The sequence below is a fragment of the Ammospiza nelsoni genome, chromosome 4 (assembly GCF_027579445.1).
Source record: "Ammospiza nelsoni isolate bAmmNel1 chromosome 4, bAmmNel1.pri, whole genome shotgun sequence".
NCBI classification, from domain to species: domain Eukaryota; kingdom Metazoa; phylum Chordata; class Aves; order Passeriformes; family Passerellidae; genus Ammospiza; species Ammospiza nelsoni.
The window spans coordinates 50,356,393-50,383,921 of NC_080636.1; the positions used below are offsets into that span (position 1 = coordinate 50,356,393).

Genomic DNA, 27,529 nt, shown 5'->3' on the forward strand with positions numbered 1-27,529 from the left:
TCAGGGTTATCTTATCTCTTGGACAGGTTGGTCAGTGCATGGCCTTACACTGTTTTTAGTTACACAAAAGCCCCTTTTTTAAAACATCTTATGTTTTGCTAAGATCTACAACACAATACATTCATCACACCATTATTTCCATGAGTGATACACAGATACTATATTGATTACACCACTGTTTCTCTAAGCATCACAGTGCATGCTTAAACTCATAGATTATATTTTATTAACATGCAGCTAAAAAAAATTATCATTGATGCTATTTCTAAATACTTGTTATCACTAACAGCATGCATAGGCTAATACATAAATGCAAAAGCCAGTATTATCTGGTCATTTTCAACACATGGCAGGGAGCAGAGCACGATGGGCTTGAAGGTGCCTTCGAGACCAAGCCCTCCTGGCATTCTGTGACAAAACTGTTACCCCAAATCTTGTTTTCTGGGAATAATCCTGGGAAAATGGAGGGAAGCCGTTCCACCCGGCTGTGGGGTGCCCGTGGGAGCCCTCACTGGGAAGGAATTATTTCATGTCCCCGCCTGCCCGCCAGCTCCTACAGCGGGGACACCCAAAGGAACGGCGGCTCTGTGATCCCGGGGTTGTGGAATCCCGGGAATGCCCGCCATCCTCACGGAAGAGCTGCTCGGCTTTGTTCTTCATTTATTTCCCTTGGGACATTAAGTCTCTCCCGGCGCCCCCGTCCCGCTGCCCGCAGTGGTACAGCCCGCTGGCGCGCGCCGATTGCGTCACCGCGCGTCGCCTGCGCCACCCGGAAGCGCTTTGGTGGCGGCGGAAAAGCGGCGCGTGCGGCTGGTTTTGTTTGTGGCCGGACCCGCCGCGGGGGCTCGTACGCGCCTCCCGCGGGGGCCTCCGCTCGCCGTCCCACAATCGGCCCCATGGCCTTCAACTTCAGCGCCACGGCGGGAGCCGGGGCCGCCAACCCGACCGGTGAGCGCGGGGGAAACGGGGCGCGGAGGGGCGGGGCGGGGGAAGCCGAGCGGCGGGCAGCGCGTGCCCCTCCCCCCCCCGGCCAATGAGAGCCGCGGCGGCCGCCAGCGCGTGCCCCCTCGCCAATGAGAACAGCGGCCGCCTCAAAGGGCCGCGCGTGCCCCCCGGCCAATGGGGAATCGTGACGGCGGCTCGCGCGTGTTCCCCTCGTACCGCTCCCCCCCCCGCCAGTGAGAACCGCGGCGGCCGGCAGCGCGTGCCCCCCCTCCAATGGGAATCACTGCCGCCTCAGGGACCCGCGCGTGACCCCCCACCAATTGAAATCGCGGCCCCCTGAGGGACCCGCGCGTGCTCCCCCGCCAATGAGACCGGCGGCGGCGGCCCGCGCGTGCCCTGCGGCCAATGGGAGCGGCGGTGGCGGGCAGAGCGTGCCCCCCAGCCAATGGGAGCCGCGGCCGCCTCAGAGGCGCCGTCCCGCGCCCCGCGCGGCCCCCGGTGGGTCCGGGAGCGGCTCTTGAGGCGCTTGTGATGAGGTAGTCAGGTCCCTCGGATCAGTATTTTCTTGCAATAAATTCATCGTTTGGACGAGATGCCCTTGGAAGTTCATTTTTGAGCAAGGTAAAAGACAGCGGTTAACTTGTAAAGTTAGACTTTTCCCCCTCTGCTTTGGTCACTGTCAGTCATGGTGAAATGTGAGACAGAGCTTTCCTTGCCCTCAGTTAGTAAAATAATTAATTGTTGACTCCAAACTCCTTTGGATGGGACTCATCTTTGCTCTAGTTAGCCTGAATTTTACCGTCTCTTTTACAAACACTCTTTCTGGCCCCATCTGAAAGTAAAGCATTGCCTTGTGCTGCCTGTACATTGTGGTGAGGTTTATGACATTCACAGACCAATGTCAGAGGGAAATCTGGGATCACTCCTCAGGACTTCCCCTTGTCTGTCTAACATGAAACTGTTTCAGCTGCATCCCAGGGGTGCTGGGTGCATCAGTGAATCCAGCAAGGCTGAGGTGGGCAGATTTTGGCAATAGAACTTGCATAAGTCTGCCCTGGAGTTGCTGAGACTTGTGTGGTGCCTCATGTGCTGGAGCTGAGTTTTGTGGTTATTCTGCTGTCATGTATCTGAGTGTATTACTTGTATGAAGATGATTTACTCTTGCCTTCCTGATAGTTTATAAATTGATTTTGACATTATCTGTTACACTTAACACAGATGCAGCTATATTGAGCAGTCTTAGGCTGTTAAAAATGACTGTTAATGTGAATATTGAATCACAGAGATAAGGCTTTGAAATAAGGTGGGGAAATGCTGGTGCTTTATGCACAGTATAATTAAAAAATAATATCTTCACAGCAGCAGTGTGTTGAGCTTTTAAGTGTTCTCCTTGTGTCCAATAAATAATGTTTAATGCCAATTAATACCTTTTACTCTTGTGTCTAACTCTGCCTGTCTTGCTTATGGTGATGGAAAAATGCTTCAGCTTTTCTCTCCTGGGACCTGCCTTTCACTCAGAACTAATGTTGCCTTGCTCTTTTTCTGCTTCCCGCTCGTCAGGATTTGGTGGGCTTGAAACTGCAAACTCCACTGCCAGTGGGTTTAATTTTGGGGGTTTCGGATTAACTGCTAATCCCGCGGTGAATTTTAACATTGGGAATTTCGGTGTTTCCACTACCTCAACTCCAGCTTTCAATTTTGGTAACAGTCTGGCAAGCGCAGGTAGATAATGCGTACATACGTGTTCTGTGGTAAATGTTACAGCAGGGGTCCAAGAATTGCATCCCTCACTGGGGATCTGTGTCCGCTACTAATCCTCATATCCATAAAAGCTCTGGAAATGGAATGGGAGGGGTTTAGCCTGTTAAATTCTCGAGGAATAGTTTTTGAGGAAAAATAACCCTGTAGGCAAAAGTCTCTAGAATGGGAATGAATCCAGGTGATCCCGAACAATCCCAGAGCTGGTCCCTTTTCCCTGTTTCCTGACATGAGATTCTTGGACTACTGCAGTCATGTTTCCATCTTCCCCCGTGTCTCCTCATCGGCCTTGCGTTGGCTGTCATGAACACACCACACCTCAGTAGTTTCTGTGCAGAAACGAATTGTATACGACCGGCACAAAGTCAGAGCCAGCTGTGGCCCGTTCCCAAAGCCGCCGAGTGTCCCAACACCGCCCTGCTCCAGCTCTCCAGGGGTGCTCGTGCTCCAGGGAGGCCTGCACGGGATGGGGGCACTGGGGTGTGGCCAAGGAAGCCCTTTGTATGGAGATCCATCAGATCTCAGCCATCAGCTGACGTCATTTCACCTCAAATATTTCCCATTCCCTATGAAAACTTTGGACTGGATGGATTTCTAATGCTTGTGTAGGTGTGGAATTAGCCAGGGGGTCCGGTTGCTGCTGCTCGTATAGGAATTCCGTCCATCCCACAGTGTCATTGCTCTCTGTGTCTGCGCCTCTCATCTGTTCTGTGCACTCCAGCGGTCTCATTGGGTTTATTTGCTGTGAACACTCTTCACTGGCTTCATTTGAGAAGACACAGAAGAGACCACGGATAGTCCATTTGATATTTAATTTGATTCTTTGGTACTGAATTTGTAGTCTCAGCCCTTTTCAAGAAAGAATGACTAAATTTGCAGTGGGTACAAAGGTACCTAAAAATGGTGTTATCTGCTGGTGCTCCTGCCAGGGTGTCCTGCTCGCTGGCAGGACTGAAACATGGGTGTTACAAGGAACAATTTCTTGTGCCCACTCACATCAAAGTGTTTGCTGAATGGAAATAAAGTGCCCTTGCATATCAGCTTTGATTTATGCTTTTCATTTGATTTGTGGACAGGAGGACTGTGAGTGTAATAGATCTTTTTTTTTTGCTATTATCATGTGAGTGAGGAGAGGCAGCATCTTTGTGACAAATCCTTTGTAGCAGACTGTCTTTTGTCTTTTGAGCACGTGTAAAAGCAGCATGAGACGCAGACACCTTGCTTTCCCAGGCAGGTCAGTGCTCCACAGGCTGCACCTTGGGCCAGTGCCATTGGCAGCACTGGAGCTCAGGTGCTCACTTGGGTCCTCTCCTGCTGGCCAATGGCTGCTTTTCCTGAAAATCTGTGGAAGGCCGATTGCTTCTGCATCCATCTTCCTATACTAGTGGTTGAACCTCTAAATGAGGTGTAACGGGAATGATCATTGGGAACAAGGCTTAAAAAAAAATGACCCTGTAGAAATTTACACGACTGTGTGTATCTGGCCTCAGGTTTCCTGAGGTGTTAGGACTGTTTGTAAAGTTCACAAAACATCGAGTTGTTTATTAAACACTTAGTAGTGACATTGAGCAGAAGTATTCCTGAGAATGAATGTAAGAAATAGTCCTGTTAGTTGTGTCTGTCACTAGGGGAAGCACATCCCTCTGGTAAAGGACCGAGATGTCAGTTTTCTGCTGCCTTTTTATTTACTTTCGTGACACACCATACAAGTTGTGGCTTTGTGATCCGTGTTTTCTCCCCCATTTCCTTGGGCGATGAGCTCAGTGCCCATGCTCAGTGTGAACTACATGCTTGTGCCATGTGCCATCCGTCTGTCAGCCCCTGTGGCCGTGACCCCCGAGGCGTGCGGTTGGTTGTGGTGTTGTGCCCAGCTGCGGGGCCGTGTGCCACTGCCTGACCGCAGTCTGTGTTCGGCAGGTGCCTTTGGAGGCTTTGGGACCACCACCACCAGCGCGGCACCGGCGTTCAGCTTCTCTGCTCCCACCAACACCGGCACCGGCGGTAAGGGACTGAGGGACTGACTGCCCGCAGAGCAGATCCAGGAGTGCTTTGGGTTGCAGGGCTGCTGTGCTCTTCTCGGTAACCATGTACTTGTTTCCGCAGGACTCTTTGGTGGTACCCAGAACAAAGGCTTTGGATTTGGTACCAGTTTTGGCACAGGAACTGGAACTGGCTTGGGCAGTGGGTTGGGAACTGGGCTAGGCTTTGGAGGCTTTGGAACCCAGCAGCAGCAGCAGCAGCAGACCAGTGAGTATGGCCTTTGGATTTACCCATCCCTTAGCAGTGAAAGCACAAGACTGCCATCTTCTGTTGCTGCGGTAGTAGGACAGAAGTGTATTAGTGTAGTAACTGGAGGTGGTTTAACACTCAAACTCTTAAACTAGAACTCAAGCAAGTCTCTGAGCTTCACCCTTGAGCTTCCAACAATATTTACCCCTTTGGTTTAATGCTGGTAGAATGTAGTTAGAGAATTGATGTTGCAGTCACAGCATTACTAGAAAGGGGAGGAAAAAGGCATTGAGGTTAATTTAAATGGGAGCTGGATAATAAGCAGCTTCAGGCTCCGAGTCCACTGAATTTGTAACAGCCAGCCTGCCTCTCAGATTTAGATATTGAGGGTGCCAGATAGATGGTGACATGGATCAATACATGTGTCTTGTTAAAAAAACCCCTAAAATTCTTCTAATGTATTGTTCAGGAGCTTCTGTGGTAGATGATGAATGGCTGTAAAAAGACACTTAAGAGACATGATCTGATTTTAATTCCTTTATTTGTTTGGTTTTATTTTGCTTCTCAGAGTCTGATAAGAAGTGATGCTAGTGATAGGTGATAGCATGGTCACAGTTGGTCAAGGGGTTCATTTGTTTCTCTTTATCCCACCCAGCATTAGGCACTGGGTTGTTCAACCAGCCTGCCCAGACCCCCGCTCAGTCCAACCAACTCATCAACACAGCCAGCGCCCTCTCGGCCCCGACACTGCTGGGAGATGAGAGGGATGCCATTCTGGCCAAATGGAACCAGCTCCAGGCCTTCTGGGGCACGGGCAAAGGGTACTTCAACAACAACATCGCTCCGGTGGAGTTCACGCAGGAAAACCCCTTCTGCAGGTTTAAGGTATGGCATGGTTCAGCTGCCCGCAGAGGGCGCCAATCCATTACTCTGCTGAGGCTGAGCAGCTCATGGGTGTTAAACCAGACTTTGTCACTGGTAAGAGTATTCTGAAACAGTATTTTTCCAGGTAATCTGCACAATTCTGATGCATACTCATTAAAAGGTACGAAGATGCTGGAAATCTGGGTGGTGTGGAGGGACTAGATAATGAGCCCAGATGTGGAGCATGAAAGTAACAATTTCATGTACTAGCATTCAGGTTAGTGTGTGTGTACTTCAAACAGATCTATGGAAATTAATTTTAATGTGTGTCTGTGTATGTTACAATAAGACAGAAACAATTTGAAAGAAACTGTGAACATTTGGAATAAGAACTTTAGGGTCTTTCTTCCTTGCTTTGTCTAGATTAAAATAACCCTCTATGAACTTGGCCTGTGCCAGGTTTAAAATCCACCAGCCTTTATCCTTGCCAGTGCTCATGCTGACTCCATTCCCTGTGTGGACTCGTCAGCAGTTCCAGATCTTGCTTCTCATGTTGACAAATTTGTGGCTCTCCATCCTCCACAAATCCTGCCCTTGCTGACTGTCTTGCTAAGCCTCAGGCTTGTAAGGGGATTTGGGGCAGGCGTGGCGACACCTCCAAAGCTGATCCTTTGGAGTGCGAACTTTGTGTCCTGAATGTAGGTTAATACTGAATTAAGTCCAGTGTTGATTATGTACATTATGAGAGTTCTGTAACGTTTTTGCAGCAATTGTGCCTGCCTAAAAAATGTTTGGTTTTGTTGCATCACCGTTTTCAGTGTTACCTTGAACATTTTATTAGCAATGCAACTGAAAGCTTATTTTCTTGTAAGTTGTTGTCTGAATTGCTTTCACTGTTTCTGAGCTTTGAAAAATTGCCCATTATAAGTTGTGTGACGCAAAATCAGTTATTTTAGAGTTTCATTTACTAAAAAGAAGAGTCTTCAGGTTAGAAAATACCAGATACTAGGTTTAGTCTTGTCCCTGTGACTGGAGCATTTCTAATGCCATGAATTCACGTGCCATAAGTGAAATACTGACAAGCTCCATCTGTGCCACCAGTGAAGATGCCTGCAAAAAATAGAGGAGAAGGTGGCACAGGGATAGGAGCAGAGCATCATAAGCTATTTTGGTTATTGCCACAGAAACACCTGGCATCAGATAAGAAAGAAGCATTATATGAAGGGTTCCACTTGTACACAATTCCAGCTCTAGGATGCATGAGAAGCATGCAGCTCCAGACCAAGAAATGCATGCTGCTCTATGTGTTACAGCCTGCTGTTTGAAGTACCACAGTGAAGTAAAATACATCTGTTCTAGTTTGAAACTGCTGAGTTGCGTAAAAAGATTGTGGAAGTTATTTATTTAAAACAGAAGTACCAGAGGTGTCATGTGCTTAAAAACAAATTCTTCCTTAGCTGTCACTGTTGTGCTCCATGGCAGGATGGCTGGTTCTGCGAGGCTCACTATGGCAGGGGATTACCCTCTGCTGACAAAACCGAGCTCCTGGGCACATCCCCAACTCATTTCTCTCTTCATGAGGGGAAAGGTGCAGGTCACCCACCCACGTACAGTGTCAGGGCCTCACCAAGCCCTTACTCTCCGCCCTGTCACCAGTGCCAGCGTGGGGTGACAGCTGATAGGCAAGAGGAGGTGAAAGCTGCCACTCTGTTTTTGCTTGTAATAAGGCTGATCCTCTGGTTCCATTTGCAATTTGGAAAAAGGCTCAGTTTGTAAAATGTTCCTGATTGCTGTCAGCTCTGCTGTGTTGGCAACTCCCCTGATGGAAAAAGGATACTTAGGAACTTTTTGTAAAAATCCAAACTGTTTCAAAAGCTGCTGTACTGATGGCTGTGTGAGAGATTGATTTACAAGGGGATTGATTTCATGTTTGTGCAGCTTTGAATAAATTGTGAGTTAAATTTGGAACCAGTTGCTCTAAAAACAGAGGGATTTAGCCCTCCTCTTCATGCCACAAGGATAGGCATTTGCTAAGTAACATACCTTCATTTTTCATGTGTTCTTTGGCAGGCTGTGGGTTACAGTTTAATGCCCAACAACAAAGATGAAGATGGCCTCGTGGTCTTGGTGTTTAACAGAAAAGAAGCAGATATTCGAAGCCAGCAGCAGCAGCTCGTAGAATCGCTACACAAAATTTTGGGAGGAAACCAGACCCTCACTGTCAATGTCGAAGGTGTTAAAACAATGCCCGATGACCAGTACGTGAACTTCCCACAGGGTTGCCCATTTATATTGCATGTTAGAATGGGTTGGTGCCTAAGTCTACTGTCTCCCCTTCTCCTTGATTTTAGATCTCTTCATCCCGAGTTTGATTTGTATCTCTTATTCCTTCATATAGTTTTTCTTACAACATTGAGTCCAGTGCCTTTTCAGAGATTTTAGGTTATTCTTAATGTAGTACTAGTATCACCATAGGATATGGTTGGTAAAACCGGGAGGAGCAGAGAATGTAATGGTATTTACAGTTTTTCATTCTCTCTCCCTTGCTGTGTTAAACCCTGCAGCTACTGGTACTTTACATCTCACTTAGTAAAGAAGTTAAAAGTCAGCTGGGAGAAGTGATAGCTTGGATTTTGGGTGGTTGTGTATTGTGTTACCTCCTTCGTGCTGCTGACCTTTTCCTGACATTCTGCATTTTGCCTCGCTCAGGACAGAAGTGATCATTTATATTGTGGAGCGCTCCCCCAACGGCACCTCCAGGAGAGTTCCTGCAACGACCCTCTATGCCCACTTCGAGCAAGCCAACATCAAATCATCCCTGCAGCAGCTGGGGGTCAGCCTGTCCATGGCCAGGACAGAGCTGTCCCCAGCACAAGTCAAGCAGCTCCTGCAGAACCCTCCTGCCGGTGCGTGGGCTGGGCCTTCTGTGCTCTCCAGGAAAAAAGCTGGTGTCAGCTGGAAAACACCTGTGAAAATAATAAGAAAAAAAGAAAAGTTAAAAATCAGAATAATCATGTCCTATACTCACAGTTTTCAGATGGCTCTCTTAGCTTGCCTGTGTGGCCACAGACAGCTTTGCACATATAGCTTTGTTTTAGAGTAGTTAAGGGCTTTTCATGTAATTTGATGACTTACCTTTGTATCTATAGCTTTTATATATGTCCATGTTTAGGATATGAAAGGTTATGAAATCTGGATTGGAAAAGGCATTTGGCCTAGTCTTGCAGAAAAGCCAGAGCTAACTCCTACTGAGATTATTTTGCCAACTGATTTGTTACTTTGATCACTTAGTTACTGATATTTTAAATATTTGTTTGTTTCACACAATAAGCAACTTCAAAAGGACAGATGACCCAAGTGTGGCATATAATGGGAACAGTAGGAATTTCTGCCTTTAAAGTATGGATTATCCAATGGGAGCACCTATGGGTTATTCCTTTCCCCTGCTTTCAAACCAGTCCTTGACAGCTTTTGGGTCTGAATTTACTGCTTCTGCTCAGGACCAGGAGATTTAAAGGACTACCCTAGTTTAATTAACCTTAATTTGTGCAACAGGCATTTGGGTTAGCATAGTTCATAGGGTTTGTGTATTGCACAGCATTTTTTCCAGTTAGCAGCTGTAATATCTCTCAGATAGCCCTACGAAAAATCCTTTTTTTTTTTTTTTTTTAGGTGTTGATCCTATTATATGGGAACAAGCCAAAGTTGATAATCCCGATCCTGATAAGTAAGTCAAATAGTATGTTCAAGTATTGAAATACTGCAACAAGGCTTGGACAGGGGAGAAAGAGATAATAATTGCATAGTACCCTTCAGATAACTTGTGAGAAAGTTACTCGAGTACAACTTGGCCAAGTGCTGATCCCCTTGAAAGCAGTGAAGATTACTGGAGGTGCCTGTCTTAATCCTGTTACCCATTTAGGCGCTTAGGAGCTGTCAGGATAGAGAAAGAGTCTTACTTGGGTTCCTTAGAGGAGTGGTGTCCTCTGTTACATGGATTAGTTATTGGGATTTATTTTTTGCAACCCTTATGGTTTTTTCTCTTTTCTGCTGAAGGTGCTGCGCCCTTGTACCCTCCAGTGGTTACAGATAAATTGGACTGGTTTCTTTATGAAAAAGGAAGACGTTATGGGGAACAGTTAGGACTCTAAAACTAAGCAAAAGAAGATATGGTTATATATTAATTTATAAAAGATCAGCATAATCTGTGACTTTATGTTAGATTCTGTTTCATAATTATTAATCCTTATCATGTTTGATGTGTCCAGTATAGAAACATGTTGTAAGAAATATTTGTGTTCTCCTAGGCTTATTCCTGTGCCAATGGTGGGTTTCAAGGAACTGCTGAGAAGATTGAAGGTCCAGGATCAGATGACCAAACAGCATCAAACTCGATTAGATGTAAGGTTGCTCATCTTTATCGTGACTTGCTGTTGACAAAGGATGCACTATTAAATGCACCTAGCCCTGTGTGTTCAAAATGGAAACATGAACCATTGTCTTAATATATCCCTTAAATAGATCTTTGCCCAAAAACTGAGCAGAGTAGTTTGGCTTTCATTTGTTTGAGGTTCCAGCTTATTGTTTTGTTACAGGCTAATCCACACCCACTCCGTTAAGTCCATTGGCAGAAACTTTTAACTTTGGGCAACCAATTTTCCAGTGCCTTCTGAAAATCCCAGTTGTGTATGAAAATAAATACAAAGCAGAACAGTAGAGATAGAAGAAAGCTTTCTAAAATCATCTGGGGCAAGGACACCAAGTTGCTAAGTGGTGTAGTGTCATGAAGCTTCCAGTTTTAAATCAGGCCTACCTTGTTCTGTTATCAAAAACTCTCTGGCTTCTAGTTGACTCCCATCTCCTCTGCAGATAATATCAGAAGATATCAGTGAGCTGCAGAAAAACCAAACGACAACTATGGCAAAAATTGCACAATACAAAAGGAAACTGATGGCGCTTTCGCACAGAACCTTGCAGGTAACAAGGATAATCTAAACGAGTCCTTTGACACGCTTCAGTGCCACAAGCAGTCTCAGAGGGAAGAAGAACCTGTTCCATCTTGTGCAGGCCAGTGCTGAAAATTATTCTGACCTCAGCTAACAGGTGTTCATTTAAGTACCATGCAGAGCTGTCAGGGAAAGCTCAGGTCTGCTGTACTGGGGAACCTTCTCTCTCACCTACCCAAAACCACAGGGCTGCTCTGAGGTCTTAGAGCAGCAGACTAAATGACACAACAAATCCAGTGAGAAACAGGCTGGAGGAGGGGCAAAAATATGTAGAGATGGGCTGGTGGGGAGAAGTATGGGCCAAGTGTTCTCTAATGAACGTCAAAGGCTTCTTTTGTAGGTGCTAATAAAGCAGGAGATCCAAAGGAAAAGTGGTTATGCCATTCAGGCAGATGAGGAGCAGCTTCGTGTACAGTTGGATACAATTCAGTGTGAACTTAACGCACCCACGCAGTTCAAGGTGAGTGGCTGACAGCATTTGGCTAACACCTCTGGGGTTTCCTCACTGAAAACATGGCAGTTTTCCAAAACACATGTGTATATTAGTTGTGGAAGGCTTTCAGTCTCGGTGTGATAGGTTGTAGTATTGTGCTCTTTGCTGAATAGCCAATAGGTATTTCAGTAGTTTTGAGTTCTTGGAAATCATGGAGTCGCTTACCCTTTGCATGTCTTCCAGAACATCTAAAAATTGAATGAGCAGCAATGTTTCCAGCCCTGGAGACTCAAGGAATGGTAGATGCTGGAGTTGTGGCAGCTGTAAATGAGTTGTGTTTGATTTAAGCCTGTTTCTCTTCCCAGGGCAGACTGAATGAGCTCATGTCCCAGATCAGGATGCAAAACCACTTTGGAGCAGTGCGGGCTGAAGAGCGCTATTACATAGATGCTGACCTCTTAAGGGAAATCAAGCAAGTGAGTGTTACTGGGTAGAACCCTGGCCTACTCTTTGAGCTTGATCATTTAAGCCAGACACACACTGACTGGATCTAGAATGTCATGTTGTCATGTTTGATCAAGTCATCCTTGTAATTGGTCTCAGTGCTGGGGCACCAAGCTATTGTACAAAACCACTCTGTGGAGACAGGCTGTTAGCACAGAAAATGCTGTTATTCCTTCCTCAGAGAAATGATGCCAGGATTATCAATGTGCCAATGCCACCAGTCGTGACACTTCTGAGAAATATTACCTAGTAAGTTGTGAAGTTGAACAATACTCACACTGGTTTCTGAACTATCTGCAGCACCTGAAGCAGCAGCAAGAAGGGCTGAGTCACCTAATCAGCATCATCAAAGATGATTTGGAGGACATCAAGCTAATAGAACACGGGTTGAACGAGAGCATTCCCATCCGAGGGGGAGTCTTCAGTTGACTGGTGGAGGTTTACACAGAACATGGTAGTGGAGTTCATGGCTCACCTTCCAAGGCTAAAACTGTTGAGGTAAAATAAAACACATGTCTTGTAGGAGCAAAATGGTATTTTGTCTGTTACTTTTAGAATTAGCAAAGCCTCTTCTAAGCTTTTAAAATTGACCTTTGGAAGGTTTATATTTTATAAAGCTGTATATGCTTTAACAAAAGAAGGAAAACTGAATCTGTTCAGATACCGTTTTACTACAAAACTATATGTACTATTGTACATTTGTTTTCCTTTTTTCTTCTTTTTTTACAACAGCATTGTCCTAAAAAATGCAGTGCTGAGGGGATTGTTTCACTAATGACTCGGTTTGTGGAAAGCTTAGCCTGCTTCCATGTTTCTGTCAGAACAATCAAGTAGCACCATTGTGTAAACAGCTAACTTAAATCATTAGAGAGATACTTGTTGCTGTAACTATGTTGTTCTCTGCAATACCAGTCAGTTACTGGGGCAAGCTGCAGAAAGTTCATGTTTCCAGTTTCTGTCCTTCCTTTGGAGTGCAAGGATCTGAAGGTTATGTTTTGATCACTTTATATATATGAGTTATACAAAGCTTTGCTGCCCCTCCAAGTAACAGTATGTCTGGACGTTGTCTTCTGCCTTTTTTAAAAATCACCCAAAAGTAATAAATTCAGTCTGAATTTGTAATAAGCAGTGTGTGGTGTTGGCTCTCAGTGACATCAGCAAAGCAATGACGCTGCTCCCGGCTCCAGGTAATGCACTTCACTCTGCTCCAGGCACTGCAAGGTAGCAGGCTGTCACCCAGTGTCACAGAGCTGCATGGCAGCCTCAGTCCCCAAACCAAAGTGAAAGGTGTGGCTCCTAGATCCTACCGGGCAGCAAGCGCTGCAGAGCAGGTACCTACTCACCCCATGTCATGGAGAGAGACCTGCTTTTCCCCTCAGTGCCAAAGTCACCAAAAATAACTGAAACAAAAAACAGTGTTCTGCAGTTGGAGTTTGTACAGCAGAAAAAAACATGGAAGGGGCAAAATCAGTTTGTTCATTAGCCATCAAAATTAATTCCATTAATTAAATTTGAAGGATGGAAAAATAGAAATACAGCTGCAATATGCTGGGACCCCTATTGTGCATTTGAGAGTGTTTGTGGAAGCATGATTCCATTACAATTGAAAAAGCATATGTGGAGCTCTAGCTAAGGGGGAACAGGATTAGTTTCCTTTTGGAAGCATAGTTCCAGTTAATAAACTGTCTGCACTGGGCAATGAGCTCTGTAAGAAATTGAGTGAGGCTAGAATTCTGTTTTGGAGGCTGGGGTAGCAGTCTTGAGTCTTCTGCCATGGGGCCCCTGCTAGACTGTGCTGCTTGTATTTGAGAACCACATTGTTTCTTGTTTTGCAAACTCTTCACATTCCACCCCACTTCACAAGCTGGATCCCACCATGCTTTGAAAATAACAAACCTGCAGCATAGGCTCCCTAGCAGGGAGCTACTTGATCTACTGCCCTGGGCTTTGAAAATGAAATTATCTCAATAGATTTTTTAAACAAGTCCCCCTGCTAGAGACAATGTTGCACATTTGAGGTATTTTTCCAACATTCTGCTCTACTGTGTGTTCTTAGTAGCTCCAAACTTCCAGAGCAAGCTTACCACAGCAGAGGAACACCAGCAGGGAAGTAGGTGTCATTACTGGAACAGCACTGCTGCTCACAGAGTTAACTAGAGAAAAAATAAACAGCCAAGCAACAGCAGTCTGGAAAAAAGGTTTATTAAAAGGAAAGCTGCAATCAAACAGGTGCTACCTCATTAAAACACTGCCTACATGTAATACGCTGACTTCCACTTTACTGCTCTTCAATACACCCGTAACATCCTCTCACATTGACAAGAGAAGCTAAGTTGCATCTTCCCTTTGAGCGGGAAACTATTTAAAACACAGCTTCTTTTAAAAGCAGTCTGAATTGAAGTGCAATTCATCTATTTCACCTGTTAGCCTCCCCAGATGGGTCACAGCTGTCACCTACAGTGATGTCTGTTTTGGGCACCTGCCTCCCCTTTCCCTGCTTGCCATCTGCAGGCACACTCTAGGTTAGGTGGGACAGTCCTGGCTTTGTAGAAATCAAGGCATGGGACATGGCAGCTCCCGGCAGGTTCTCACGACGGGCACTGTCTGACCAGGCGGAAGGCTTCCAGGAACTCGTTGAAGTCAATGTTCCCATCCTTGTTGAAGTCAATGCTGCGAACCAAGTCGTTAATGCCATCATCCGTGAGTTCAATGTTCATGTGGGAGCTGAACAGCTTCCAGGTTTGCTGGAATTCCTCAAAGGAGATGAGACCTGCAGAGGAACATTTAACATGCTGCAGCTACATCTCCTAATGTGGAGAACACTGACTAAAACACAGCTCAGAGCAGCAGAGGCATAATACAAATGGACATTGCAGAAGTGTGGGAGGGAGCAGGACCACCCAAGCCTAAATAAAAACACCTCTGTACATACTAAAGCAAACTCCAAAGCAGAAGGGATCACAGAAGGCAGTGATCAACAGCCCCTGCACACCTGCTTACCTGAATGGTCTCTGTCTATGATCCTGAATATGGTCTCTAAGTTGGATCTGTTTCGATAAATGACTTCCAGCAAGCTGGACTGGATGTGCTGAAAGACATGATCACAGTTTTTATCCTGACAACACCTCTCCTGTCTCTGAGTTATTACTGCAGATGTCTCCACAAGCAAGTATATTTTTTGCTCTCAAGAACTTGCCAGCAGTGCCTTATCAACCAGGAGTGTGATGACTGGACCCTCTGTGCATCTGCAGAACAGACCATCAGCAACTTGTCCCTTCCCATTGGCACTCTTCTGGGCTAACAGTGAACCAGGCTGCATTTTATAACCACTGCAGAGCTGCATTTGCTGGGTGTAATTAAGAAACTGCTACTTGGAGAGTGAAATACAGTTTTCCTACTCACCAGCCTGCATCCAAACTATCCCTAAATTTTGATTTCACATCCATCATCTCTTTGTAAAAATGGGCTGGGTGCCTCAGGACTATTTGAGCTCAGGCAAAACTTCCTATCAACTTCAGTGTGATTTCAGGTTATGCAGGGAGAATCCACTGTCCTTTTGTACTACAATTGATTTGTATGCACCAGGGATCTGGTGAGAGCTGCTCACATCATGCTTTGATGGAAGGGGCTGAGTGCTTACCTCTTGGCTCCTCTGCTCCATGGCCAGGTCATCCAGCCAGGATTTGTACTCCAGCATGCCGTCCTCAGTGCTGCGCACCAGCTGCGGCCTCAGCATTCGCCAGGGCAGTCCCAGCCGCAGCACTGACTCCACTGCTGTCGCCCAGTTGCTCAGAGTGATCTTTCCTGTACACAAAAGGGAGACACCTCTGGGACACAGGCGGCGGAAAGCACGTGAAGGCAAAGACAAAGCCTAAAACAGTGACACACAGTCTAGGTGCTGCTGACAGCACAGCATTTTTTTGCAGTGCAGGCACTTCCTACCCCAGCCTCAGCAAGGTTTTCATCATTGCAACATATCAAGGCTTATGATGCTGCAAGCATCTGAACAAATGCAGGACACTAACTTCCGGTATTTCATTAGAAATTTGCAGCCCACTGCCCATTTTAGCAGCAGCTGTAACAACCGAGCTGGATTCCTATGAACAGTTTTACTACCAGGGAAGAAAGCAAGAAAGCAGTTCTCTCCATGAGCAGTTCTGCCAGCCACCATATCCCTTTTCTCCCCTGCCCACCAGTGGACAGTTCTCAGCAACATCTCTTGGTCACTGCATCAACATAGCACTCCTGTCTGCCACAGAGGTCAGAACTCTCAGCTCCTTCCTTAAGGCTCTGACAAAGACAACTGCCATGGAAGACATCCCTTGTTTTCCTCTTCCCGGTGATTTTAGACTTCAGGGATGAAGGGGCTCTAGAGACCACCCAGCCCTTCTCAACTGACACAACAGACACGTTCCAGGTCGTCTTTCCCCAGGCTTCATCAGTACTTCAGCTGCAAGGAGTTCTTCTAGGACCAGCCTCCATTACTGCACCTCAGGCTAATGACGTCCTGCTTTTTCAGCATCCCCACTTTGTGGTGTCACTCCAAGACATCCACAGAGACTGAGTAACAGCAAATGACCTCTGGTAAGGTCTGATACAGCCTCCCCATGACAGCTGGTGACACCTGTCAGTGAGCAGTCTCCGAGCCAGCCACAAACTCAATGTAGTCTCTTCGGCCCTATCCAACCAGGCAATGAACTCGCACATCCCTCAGCTCTGGGTTACCTGTATTGTCCCTGTCGTAGGACTTGAAGGCACTGATGAGGGCTGAGGTGTGAGCAAAGAGCTTTTCCCGCAAGGCTCGAAAGGCGGACTCCTCTACTCTGCTGATTCTGGAGGATGCAGAACAGAGAGAAGCACTTGAAGGACTTGCCCTGAATCACAAGAAAAACTGCACCTTCCCTCCCAGTGCTCTACCTGGCTTGTCCATGGATTGCCCACACAACTGCTCTGCACAGCTACAGCTGCATCTCAGTGCTTGTGACAAGGCACTACATGCCCAGGGCACAGTTCCCTGCAGCTGATGCCACGAGTCCCTGCATTCATTTGTGAAGTAACAACCCAAAAGAGAGCTTCATCAAAGGTCAAAAGTTAAAACCTGACATGGAAAAGAGGAGCTGAAAAAAATCAGCAAGCTTTAGAAAAATCCCCTTGGAATTTTGTTAATAATCCCTTCTCAACCCTCGAGCTTTCCTCAGTAACTTCAAGTACAAAGTGTAATCCCTCCTGTAGAGCTTTTTAGAAAAATCAAGCTGTGAAACTTCATCTCCAGAGTCAAACTTTCTAAAAGCTCACAAAATTTTCCCTTAGGGAATTTTGACTTGGCAAATAGAGCAACTAGAAAGCCTTGCCTTTGGGTCATGGTGAGCAAATGGGCTGTCTTGTTTGCTTGGTACTGAACAAAGTGGGGGATGAGGTCTGGTCCCAGCTTCACATAGGCTCCCCTGTTACTGCCAATCTCATAGTAGTTTGAGGCTGAAAAGATGGTCAGCACCTAATCCCAAAAAAAGGGCATTTGCAGTCAGTACATTCATCCTGTAATATTGATATACATGTAAACAATACACCCAATCCCCTCCAGAGTCCACAGACTGTGAAAGCATCTATGTTATAGGGAGAAGAGGGAGAGCCAGGTGGCAGCTGGCCTGGAAGCCATGCAGGTGTGAGTTCCTTGTGGGTGGCACTGGTCACATGTGGATCTGGCCACATGTTGGGCTTCTGCAGTTTTCCTGTGCTCTTTCCCAGCAATTCTGCTCTCCAAAATCCGAGTGCCCTGATGAAGCCACAGATCTGACTGCATCTTCTGAAAACAGAACTTGGCTGCAGCAGCTCAGTAGCACCCTTTTGTAGCTCATCTGCAGGAGCAGCTGCACTAAGTGGGGGCCATGGCACAAGTGGGTTCAGATATTTTCTCAAGCACCACACACAAGGACACAGTTTGCCTGTGCATCCATGTCCCCACACTTCAGTTAACTCCCAATAGGCCTGTTCAAGGATTTTGCACGTGCTTAAAGCCCCACTGGAAGAAATGCAGAACTGAGACAGCCACCCCCCTCCAGAAACCCCATTGTGGCAGGATGGAAACCCAAGTGCCCTTCACACCACCCCCAGCTGACCTTGCGGCTGTGACAGAACTCGTAGCCCTCCTGCTTGCACTCGTGAGAGCGGATCAGGAACTGCAAGCTGTACTTTTCAAGGAACTTCTCTGTCACATCAGGCCCAAAGTAGCAGCCACCACCTCGCACCTTATTTTCTCTGCAGCCCTCCTGAGGCATGGGGTCACTCCAGAGGATGTCTAAAACCTGAAAGGATTGGCAAAGTTCACTAAGAAAATACAGCTCAGTCTCGGAATCCCTCCCTACACTGCTGCTATAACCAGAGTGCAAGGGAACAGACATTTTTCCTGCATTCCAGCTGAAGACTGTCACAGACCTGGGCCACCTCAGAACTGGCAATATTCTTGGTCATGAGCTACAGGCACATCCAAAGTGTCTGGGGAAAGAGGGATGTGCATTAGTCAAGCCTGATACAAGCTTTACCTCTGCTAGCATTAAGATGTCCAAGAGCCTTCCCTGTCTTTCTCCCAAAGCACAAGTCCCAGGGCAAGAACAACCAGCAGATCCTGAGATCCAGATTAGTAGGCTTAGTATAAAATGCCTTTGTTCTCTAGCCAGGTCCTTCCATAGCCTGCAGAAATACAAGTGCTAACTCAGTAACCACTGTGTGGATTAAGGCCTAATCCCTTTAACTCTGACTTCAGTATACAGTGCTACAGAGAAAAGGTGTGCAGCACTGGAAGGTCACATGTAATGTCAACCAACTAACAGTGGCTTCAGAGTGCACAGAAGAGACTCCCAGTCTGGAAAAACAAGGAAAGGAAGTCCCCAGCTGCTCCTCCCAGGAGGTAACAAAGGTACCAACGAAACATCCCCACGGTCTCACAGAGCAGCCCTTCCTGGCCACCTACCACTGAATGACCAACTGCTGCAGGAGGCACCCACAGCACATCCAGCTCAGGACCCTGCTTAGACTCCTCACCTGCTTCCACTCCTCCTGGTGAGTCCAGCATGGCTCATCCGCATCATTCAAGGAGACCATGCTGGAATAGGTGAGCTCCTCTGGCTCTGACTCGCTGATGTCCACCAGCCGGCGGCACGTGTCGATTTGCTCCTGCACCGTCTGCCGGAGCCACCTGGAGAACTCCCGCCTGTTGGCTGTGCTGGGAGCCTGGGCTGACTGGGGCTGCAGGGATAACCTGGGAGCTGCATCAGTGCCTGATTCGCTCTCCCCATTTATGGCCTGGATTTGTGGTTTTCCACTTGATTCCTTCCTTTTCTTCAGCCTTAACACAGAAACAAACTGAAAGATATGAGAGAAATGGAGCTGATAACACAGCATGAAACCCAGACCTCCAGCTCTAATGTCTTCCATTGGTAGACTTCAAGTGATCCAAGCCTCACTCCCTTCTTTCCATCAACTGCTCCTTGACTATGGGAAACTATTAGTGCCATTCTCTTAGACAAGCCATCCTGGGTTTGCAGCTGGGCCTCACGCGCATCACATCTCACTCTTCCTCATTGATTTCCTGCATACAGATTTCATCTGCAATGGGAACTATGCAGCAGAGCAAAGGAAGCATGAATGAATGACTAATGCAAGAGTTGTGATTTTATTTGAAGAAGGAAAGGGGTATTTTCTAATTGAGTGAGTGAGGCAGAGGCAAGTTAAATGATTTATTAAACTCCTTCTGGAAGTCTAAGGGGTAAAAACAGGCTAAGCAACTGTGGGACAATGTCTCATCATCACTGCATTTTTACTTCAGCAGCAGCACATATTCCAGAAACCAACAGTGCTCCATCGCTTCACAGATCCTGCACGCACACTAACCAAAGCCTATACCTAAACACAACCTTGTCTAGGAAGACCATCTGTTAGATTTGTCTTGTCAACAGCTAAGCTGGCATGTAGAAATGAGCTTTTCACCACAAATCAGCAACACTGTTGTCTCTTGAAATAACTGGAAAATAAAACCTACTCTGTTCCTTTGAATTTTCTCAAGCATATCCAAGTCAGTGGTGTCAGAGATGCCCCCGTGAATAATGAGGACTTTCTGATCAATCAGGGTGGCCAGGGGCAGCCAGCAGAAGACATTCTGAAACATCCTCAAGATTTTCTTCCCATGCACCTGAGAGAAAGAAAAAAGAGATAAAGCATCCAGTCTTCTAAAGGCATATCTCACATGGTAAAGAAGACACAAACATAGGCCTACCTTGTATTTCTGCATCACTTCCTTGGTGAAACCATAGCTAAAGGAACAAGAGAAAGGAAGCTCAGTGGGATTTTGCACAAGGCCCTTGATATGGTGTTCAGCCCTGCACAGAAGCCGTACCGTAAGTTCACCATGTGGTCCTCGTGATTCCCGCGGTTGAGATGAACCTCCTTGGGATAGATCAGGAGGAAGGTAAAGAGGATAACAAGGATCTCAAGGGACTGCTTGCCTCTGTCTACAAAGTCCCCATTGAACACGTAGGACTTGGAAGGGGAAGGAAGGCCATTCTGTAAAAGCAAGGAACAGGTGGATGTCACCAGAGAGGCCTCTCCAAGGTGTCCATATGCCCTCCCCCCAGTTGCAGCCTCTCACTTCTGTCCTAGGTTACAACAGACCCTTGCTCATCTTTATACTGTGGGCCCCAGCAGTGAAATTGGCAGTCACAAAGAGTTGTCATTGGTATAAGCACTAGAAAAACACCCATTGGCACTAATAAAATGGACATGGATATCAGATTTTCTAGTCAGCAAGGGAATAAGCTACTGATTTGTTAAGCTATTTAAAACCAATCCAATTGACTTGCGGAATTGCACATGAATGGCCCAATTCTGCAAACACTTCTCAACATGACCCATGGGATACCCATTGCAATGCCTGGACATCCTCCCTCTCTAAGTGTGGTGCCTACCTTGTAAAAGATGAGGAACAGGTCATCCAGCTGGCCGTGTAAGTCTCCTGACAGGCACAAAGAGATGATTCACAATATGTTTACCTTGGACTTTAAAAAAACACCCAATACCTAACTTGCTACGAACTAGGTCCTTTATAAGTTAATCAGCACAGAAATACTTTGGGAAGCACAAGCCTAGAGGAAAAGGACATGATGTAAGGCTTGAGCAGAAATCTGAGAAGGACAACAAAAAAAAACTACACCATCTGCTGAAGTCTGATTTAGAAGCTTTGGTCATTTATCTCTTGTGATGGCACATCCTGGCACAAGATTGTCATTATGTGAGAGGAAGCTTAGCATTCAAAATTACCATCTAATTGTCATTTAACATAATATTGGAGAGAGGGGTTTGTTTTCCAGAGGCTGACTGCATACAAAAGTCTGTACTATGTATTTTCAGAAATATCTCAACATTTTAACATTAGAGTAGGAAAAAAGTAAAAAGCTTTGTCTCAAATTTACTTATACGATGCAAAGATGCGTTGACATTCTGGATCTGGATGCACGCACTGGTGCTCACCCAGAAAGGCTCCAGGATTTTGTTTTCAAATAATCCCAGACCACAGAATAGATCAGACTACTACCAAGTGCTGTGACCAGTTCTCAGCTGGATGTGATTTCCGTGGTTTAGTAAAACAACTCCAAGTTTGGGGTGGGACAAAAAAAGACTATCTGGGTATTTCAGAGACCCAGCTGCCTCTCAAGGCACCACACACTTTGCTTATAGAGAGCATTTTGTTCCACGTTCAGTACAGAGGGGGGCATCGTGGTCCCGCTATCACTCTCTTTCTGCCCCACCCTCCCATAGGAGCATTCCACCCCGGAGGCTGCGAGAGACCCACCACACACGGTGATCTCCTCGATGTAGCAGGTGGAGACATGACTGATGTTTGGCAACTGCTTGAGGTGCTTCCTGGTCTCATGCAGGAGGTTTAAGACATAGCGAGCATGGAGCTGCTACTAGGAGAAAGTAAAAGGATTAAAGCAGGAAATCAGTGGCCTCTGAGCAGCACCACTGTGGCTGTAAAGACTCCACCAGGATAGCCTGGGTGGTAGAAATTCTCCCTGGAATGCCAGTCTGTACTGACCTATGGGCTTACAAACAAGATGAAGGATATATTGGGAAACAGCAGGATGGCAGACACTTGCACAAGGCAGCCCAGCCTCAGCACTGAGAGGGCTGGCAAAGCAACCCTAAAGCCTCAGCACCTTGTGGATAAGGCTATACCCACTAGGCCACACCACCTCCAGGAGCAGCAGAAATTCCAGTCCAACATCACAGGTAACAAAGTTGCTCCTCTAGATCTTTCTTAGCTTTTCCACATTGAACCAGTCTATGAGTTTCCACTTGTCCTGCAGTGATAGATATGCTCAAAGCCAGGGCATAGGCATTTAATACAGCAGGGACATGAGATACCTTTGGGTTAGAAGTTCTCTTTGGAGTAGGGATGTTTTGGCCTATTTTGCGGTTCAGCATATCAGCTGAGGGATGGCAGCAGAACACTGCAATTGTATGAAGGCTTGTCTTGTTAGTTCTGGAGTGGTACTCAACTTCCTTATCAAAAAACTCACAATTTACATTTTAAACCAGAGTCCAAGTTGCATAACACAAAACATTGTAATTGGCTGTTTTCCTCTGGGCCATCCTATACCTATTTACAAATTGAGAAATTTGAACAAAAAATTATGAAAAGTCTCAACATGAGCTGTTGCTGATTTCTCCCTTTAAAGATGAAATTCAGGTAAATATTGGTACACCTCTACATAAAATGTTCCATTTTGTCAGGAGTACATTATCAGGAAGAACATTTCTATGGCATTAGGAAATACCATATAGTTTCCAACCCCATTTTGTTTAACAGCCAGCTTGTTATACTCCAGTCAGCTGAGCTTGGTAAGAAAGTTAAGACCAAATTATCTATCCTACAACCCTGTTCAGAGAAGGGGAGAGCATGGTACCTTTTTGGGATCCTTACCTGTTTCTGTTGGAAAGCTTCCAGCAAGGCTGTGGCATGGTCAGGGAGGAGTGGGAAAGAGAGATGGGGTCCGGTGTAGGAGTCAGGCACCTCTATGGATTCATAGTCACAGTATTTTTCCAGCTCTGCCTCTTTGTAACTTTCCCCACTTACAAACATGCGACTGATAAAATCCCCTGGATAGCAGATTTATGGGGTTGATTTAAAAAATTTAAAAAAAAAAGAGAAACACACAAAAAAGTAGTTAATTGGCTCCAGCTACCATGCTAGTAATTTGTTACAGAAGAGCTGTTTAGTTAGGCTGGCACTCAGGAGCAATTGCAGCCGTGGATGCTGGGTACTGCTTGGCACTGCTACAAAACTTGCAGTGGGGGAAAGGCTGCAAGAGACAAATGTCCATGTGCAGTGTGCACCGTTCTGCCACTCTGTGACAACATACTGAACCTTTATGCCTCCTTCCAGCTCCTAAGAGCAGGCATTGCCCCACATCCCTTACACAGCTCATAGTCTCCAGACAATTCACTCTCTAATCCTGATGCTGTCAGTCTTGGGACTTGGCCACATGTGCCATCCTGAAGATTGCCCAGCACTGGGCAATGAATTATACAAGGTTCAGCCTTCAGAGCTGCAGGTGCCACATCTACAAAGAGCACACAAACTTACTCTCTTTGCTGCTGCTTGGTGTGAACTGGTCCATGAGGTAACTGAAGAAGTTGTGAAGCTGCAGGAAGAGGGAAGCCCGTCATTCACCCCAGAATGAAATCGAACAGAGTAGCAACCTATCATAATCATCTTTCTGGAAGTTTTACCTCTGCCCTCCTCATGCTGTCTGGTACATACAGCAACTCTCACTGTACCAATTTAAGTTTTGACTTTCTTGAGATGAAGTCAAAACAGCGGCTTTACCTTCAGCCACAGGCAGAAGTATGCTATGAACCCTTCCTCTCCCTGCAAAGCAGCCATATAAGAGAATTTTAATCAAAGTTAAAACATAAGAAACCAAATAGACTTGCCTGTTGTGTTCAGACTCCAGAAAAGCTCTGTTAAATGGCTCTTGAGGCTTGCTTTTGGGGTTCATTACTTTGTTTTATGCAACACAAGTAGCCAGGGAATTAATAGGTTAAAAAGGGGCAGGAAACCCAGTCCCTGGCCCACTGAAGCACTTAGAGGGTGACCAGCTAGCACCCAAAAAGGCAGAGTCTGGCACAGAAACCACATTGCTATGTGTTTTCCTACCTGCTCTTTTCCTCAGCACCATACCTTGATCTGATCCTGCTCGCAGGAATACTCAATGGATTGAAAGATTCTCCAGGTGCAGCGGCGGCGCATTTCCAGCCGAGCCACGTGGCGCCGATACCACTGCTGGATCAAGACAGCTGCCTTGAAAGCTGGGAGACAAGAACAGAACCAAGCTTCTGAGCAGCACTGCCTGCAGCTGAGGCACCTGCAGCAGCTTCTTCCCCACCTCTGAACATGAAGGAGAACCTTTCCTTTTCAGGAAAAAGTTACCAGGAATTGTATTCTTGTGCCTAAGGGCAAAAAAATCTCTTTTTGCCTTCTTTCTTGCAAGAGGTTGACCTGACCCTGCCTGCCCAGAGACCTCTGAAGCACTTCCAACCATTGCTGCTGGTTCCTTCAGCACCAGTGTTAACAACAAATTACTAAGGTCTGTAAGCCCTAACATGTTCTTCCACATTATTAGACAATATCCTCCCTTTCTACCTACCTTGATCATTTTTATGTCCCTCTTACCATCTCTAGGTGCTGGGTCTTCAGGAAACCAGAAATTTAACTGAGGCCATGCAAAAAGTTGGGGGAAGACTAGATACCAAGTTTCCTTCTAGAGCCTTAAAAATGTGGGGATTTTCTATCTCTCTTTATGCCAAATAAATACTTCAGCTTTTGCAGTTGTGGAAAAGCTTTAGAAGGACTCTACACTAGCATAAATATCAACATACCATTACCTTACAATAAAATAAAGACAAAACTACACCCACAGTGAAAAAGGGGAGGCAGAACTTTGGCCATTAATGGCACAGAATTAATGAGATGCCAAAATTTCCAGGTACCTATTTGATGTTCAAGCCACAGCCAGTGCTGACATCAGATGCTTCCCACCAAATTATAGCTATCTGCCCTTTGATCTTTTAAACACAGCCTCTGTATTCTCCCAGTTCCAGTGTGTTCCCTTCAAAAATTATTTCAGATGGGGTGAGTGCATATTTCAAGTGAAGTACATTGGTGTACTTTCACATTTTGTTTTTCAAGTTCTGCCACAAAATTTTACCTCTAGAATCTCTCATCCTCCTTAGCTGTCCTTGATCCCACTCTGACCAGCTCTGCTTCTTGACATCTCTCTTTGGATTACACTGCATCCCTTCCTGTTCCTTTCTGGGGCCCCACCCGTGAGCCCTACACTTAAAACATCTTCTAACACTGCTTCTCTGTCATCTTTAGCTGAGGTGGGAAGGGATGACTGCTGTATCCACAAGCTGGCTTCAAAACCCAAGGGAAACAACACAGGTAGGGAACTAGGCCTGCTCACCAAAGCCGGGAGAGCAATGGGAGGTGTGTGGGAAAATCTTCATTAAAAAAAGAAAAATCCTCACCCCCTACCCAAAGGCTTCTATACTGAGAAATAATATTAATTCAGTCAGCTTGCATTAATTACATAACAAATGGCCCTCCAAGTACTTCAGCAGGAGACAGCGACCTTTGCCTAATGAAGGTATCTCAATGGATTATACACTGAAAATAATAATCCTTTTAAATCATTATTCACTTTCAGCACTGGGAATTGCAGAGCACAAAGAAGGAAGACCTACAGCTGCTCTTCAGCAGAGGTGTGAGAGAACCTCAAGTTGTGGGCAAGAAGGTAAGATTTGGCAAGCCTTAACTCGGGAATAACTTCTGCATTCTTTGCCTTCTCTCTTGCTGAGAAAATGTTTACTGATCTGCTGGGCTGTGAAAAAATTCCTTGTGATAACTCTACACATACCAATGAAAACCAAAATCTTAGAAACAGTAAAAACTTACACCTGTGAGAGACATGTTATCAAGTGCACAGTTAACATAAATACCACCATTAACAGCATTTAAGCCCCAGATAGGCAAGGCACTGGTTTTTACTCTGCTTTTATGGAGACTGACTGTGCAATTGAAAAAGCCAGGTATTCTAATTTAGCAGTTTACCTGGGTGAGTTATATCTGGCAGTGTTTGTATCATTTTGGGAAAAAGAAATGAACAGAGAAGAGAAAGACTTATCCACATTTTATGATGATCTAAACCATGTATCATATAAGCTGCTGAAAGCATAGCAAAGTGGCAGCGCTTAAACCCTCCAAGGCAGGGCCAGTTGAACAGCTCTGCTCCAACACTGTCCTTTGAAAACAGCTTTCAAAGACCTTGGACAGGGGGGACAGGGATGAGATCTGGCACGCTGCATTTGGGCCCCAAGTCCTAAGCAGCTGCCCTACTGCAAGTGGCCAAATCTGAGGCATGTTGAGAGCCAAAGTCTACAAATTCAGAGAGGCTTTACTGCTGTGGGAAACTGTTGCTCTGCTATCAGATGTAATATAAAGTCTCAAATAAGTAACTAGTGTTGTGTTACACTTGCTCATCTTAAAATAACCCTGAATTTGTTGGGAAAGTCCATGGACTTCTGGTGCTATGGGTGACAGGTAAGTCTAACTTAAATAAAAAGAGTTTTTCAATAGTGGATAGTAGCAAACAAAAGTGTGAGTCACAACCTTATCCCCACTTCCAATCCTTATTCTCCAAATTCTTGCAATCAGTTTGCCCCATCCTGCTGTTCTGCCATGCTCATGACTGCATGATTCAAACAAGGAAAAGACTGTTTATTTACTTTTTAGCTCTTCCTTATATCTAAGGTCTTCCTCATCAACTCCCTTTGCTCTGCAGCAGACACAGGCACACACCCACAAAATTAATCCCATTACAGAGGGCTTCAAAACATAAATCACCACAACTTTGAGAGCCATAGACATCTGGATTATTAAAAGAGATTAAGAGCACTTTGCTGATGTAATTTGACAAAGTACACACTTTTTGCTTGACAGCTTTACATAGCCACACCATCTCACCTTCTTTGGGACTAGATTTATTTTAGCTGCACTAGCAAGAGCCTTGGAAAATAATCCAGGAGAAGCAGCAGGGGACATCTGTCTCACTGTCAGCAGACATAACAGCTGCATTACCCAGCAAGTGTTTCATCCAGCAGGTGTTGGTGCTAACTGTAGCTTTCTTCTCTAGTTAGGCTTGGGTGGATTTTAACCCACTCATTGTCTAAATAGCTGTTATTTCCTCAAGCCTGTTGTCTTCTGCCTGACACCTAAGAATCCTTGTCACAGGATACTCAAAGACAGAGCCTCACTTCAATGATATGAAGAACACTCAGAGGAGAAACACATTCAATGCAACCTCCCAACAGCACATGCAGGAGAAAACAGGATAAGATCGCTTTTCTAAGAACCACTCACCATTTTCAGACTTCTGCAGGGAGTGCTTGTACTGGACATTTACAGAACTACTAGATCCCATGTTGTCCAACCAATGCTCCAACGTTGCAGAATGGCCCAGTGTCACCAAAAACACAAAAGAGATGCAGGGAAGACCATTTGGTCAGAATCAAAACAGCTGCAACATATCTCACAGTGCCAAGAATCTACAATTAAATATATTAACACTTAATATCAATGATCAGAGGACCTCTCTTATGCCCAAGTACATTTTACACTACCAGATTTCTGCAGCTACTCCCAAACATTCAGATGTGGATTTCTGTCTCACTGCTT

General features: G+C 45.7%; 2 protein-coding genes across 3 annotated transcripts; one reads left to right on the forward strand and one right to left on the reverse strand.

Moving 5' to 3' along the window:
* The first annotated feature begins 791 nt into the window (after positions 1 to 791).
* On the forward strand, positions 792 to 12,864 carry NUP54 (nucleoporin 54). Of its 2 annotated transcripts, XM_059470075.1 has the most exons (13): positions 792 to 948; positions 2,506 to 2,667; positions 4,621 to 4,704; positions 4,807 to 4,950; positions 5,588 to 5,817; positions 7,867 to 8,054; positions 8,506 to 8,702; positions 9,469 to 9,523; positions 10,104 to 10,197; positions 10,666 to 10,773; positions 11,143 to 11,262; positions 11,601 to 11,711; positions 12,040 to 12,864. In XM_059470075.1, the coding sequence occupies exons 1-13, from the start codon at positions 897 to 899 to the stop codon at positions 12,166 to 12,168; spliced, it is 1,674 nt and encodes a 557-aa protein (XP_059326058.1). In that variant the 5' UTR covers positions 792 to 896; the 3' UTR covers positions 12,169 to 12,864. The 2 variants fall into 2 exon arrangements, with proteins under 2 accessions (XP_059326058.1, XP_059326057.1); XM_059470074.1 differs by lacking the exon at positions 2,506 to 2,667 and having other exon boundaries at positions 795 to 948.
* Positions 12,865 to 13,927: 1,063 nt separating this feature from the next.
* On the reverse strand, positions 13,928 to 27,275 carry PPEF2 (protein phosphatase with EF-hand domain 2). The gene is made up of 16 exons (XM_059470073.1): positions 27,215 to 27,275; positions 23,975 to 24,102; positions 23,378 to 23,435; positions 22,715 to 22,890; positions 21,581 to 21,695; positions 20,697 to 20,743; positions 20,129 to 20,295; positions 20,009 to 20,045; positions 19,775 to 19,924; positions 18,778 to 19,098; positions 17,856 to 18,041; positions 17,091 to 17,233; positions 16,465 to 16,571; positions 15,380 to 15,543; positions 14,740 to 14,827; positions 13,928 to 14,509 (listed from the first exon to the last, which is right to left on the reverse strand). Exons 1-16 carry the CDS (start codon positions 27,273 to 27,275, stop codon positions 14,328 to 14,330), a joined length of 2,130 nt encoding a protein of 709 aa, XP_059326056.1. The 3' UTR covers positions 13,928 to 14,327.
* Between the last annotated feature and the right edge of the window lie 254 nt (positions 27,276 to 27,529).

Bases quoted from the DNA above. Each gene is read 5' to 3' on its own strand.
- NUP54 (XM_059470075.1), top strand. From the start codon at position 897: ATGGCCTTCAACTTCAGCGCCACGGCGGGAGCCGGGGCCGCCAACCCG. The intron at 949-2,505 runs GTGAGCGCGGGG...CCCGCTCGTCAG, and splicing joins CGGGGCCGCCAACCCGACCG to GATTTGGTGGGCTTGAAACT. The intron at 5,818-7,866 runs GTATGGCATGGT...GTTCTTTGGCAG, and splicing joins ACCCCTTCTGCAGGTTTAAG to GCTGTGGGTTACAGTTTAAT.
- PPEF2 (XM_059470073.1), bottom strand. From the start codon at position 27,275: ATGGGATCTAGTAGTTCTGTAAATGTCCAGTACAAGCACTCCCTGCAG. The intron at 20,046-20,128 runs GTACGGCTTCTG...TTGTTCCTTTAG, and splicing joins GACCACATGGTGAACTTACG to CTATGGTTTCACCAAGGAAG. The intron at 19,925-20,008 runs GTAGGCCTATGT...TCTTTCTCTCAG, and splicing joins AAGTGATGCAGAAATACAAG to GTGCATGGGAAGAAAATCTT.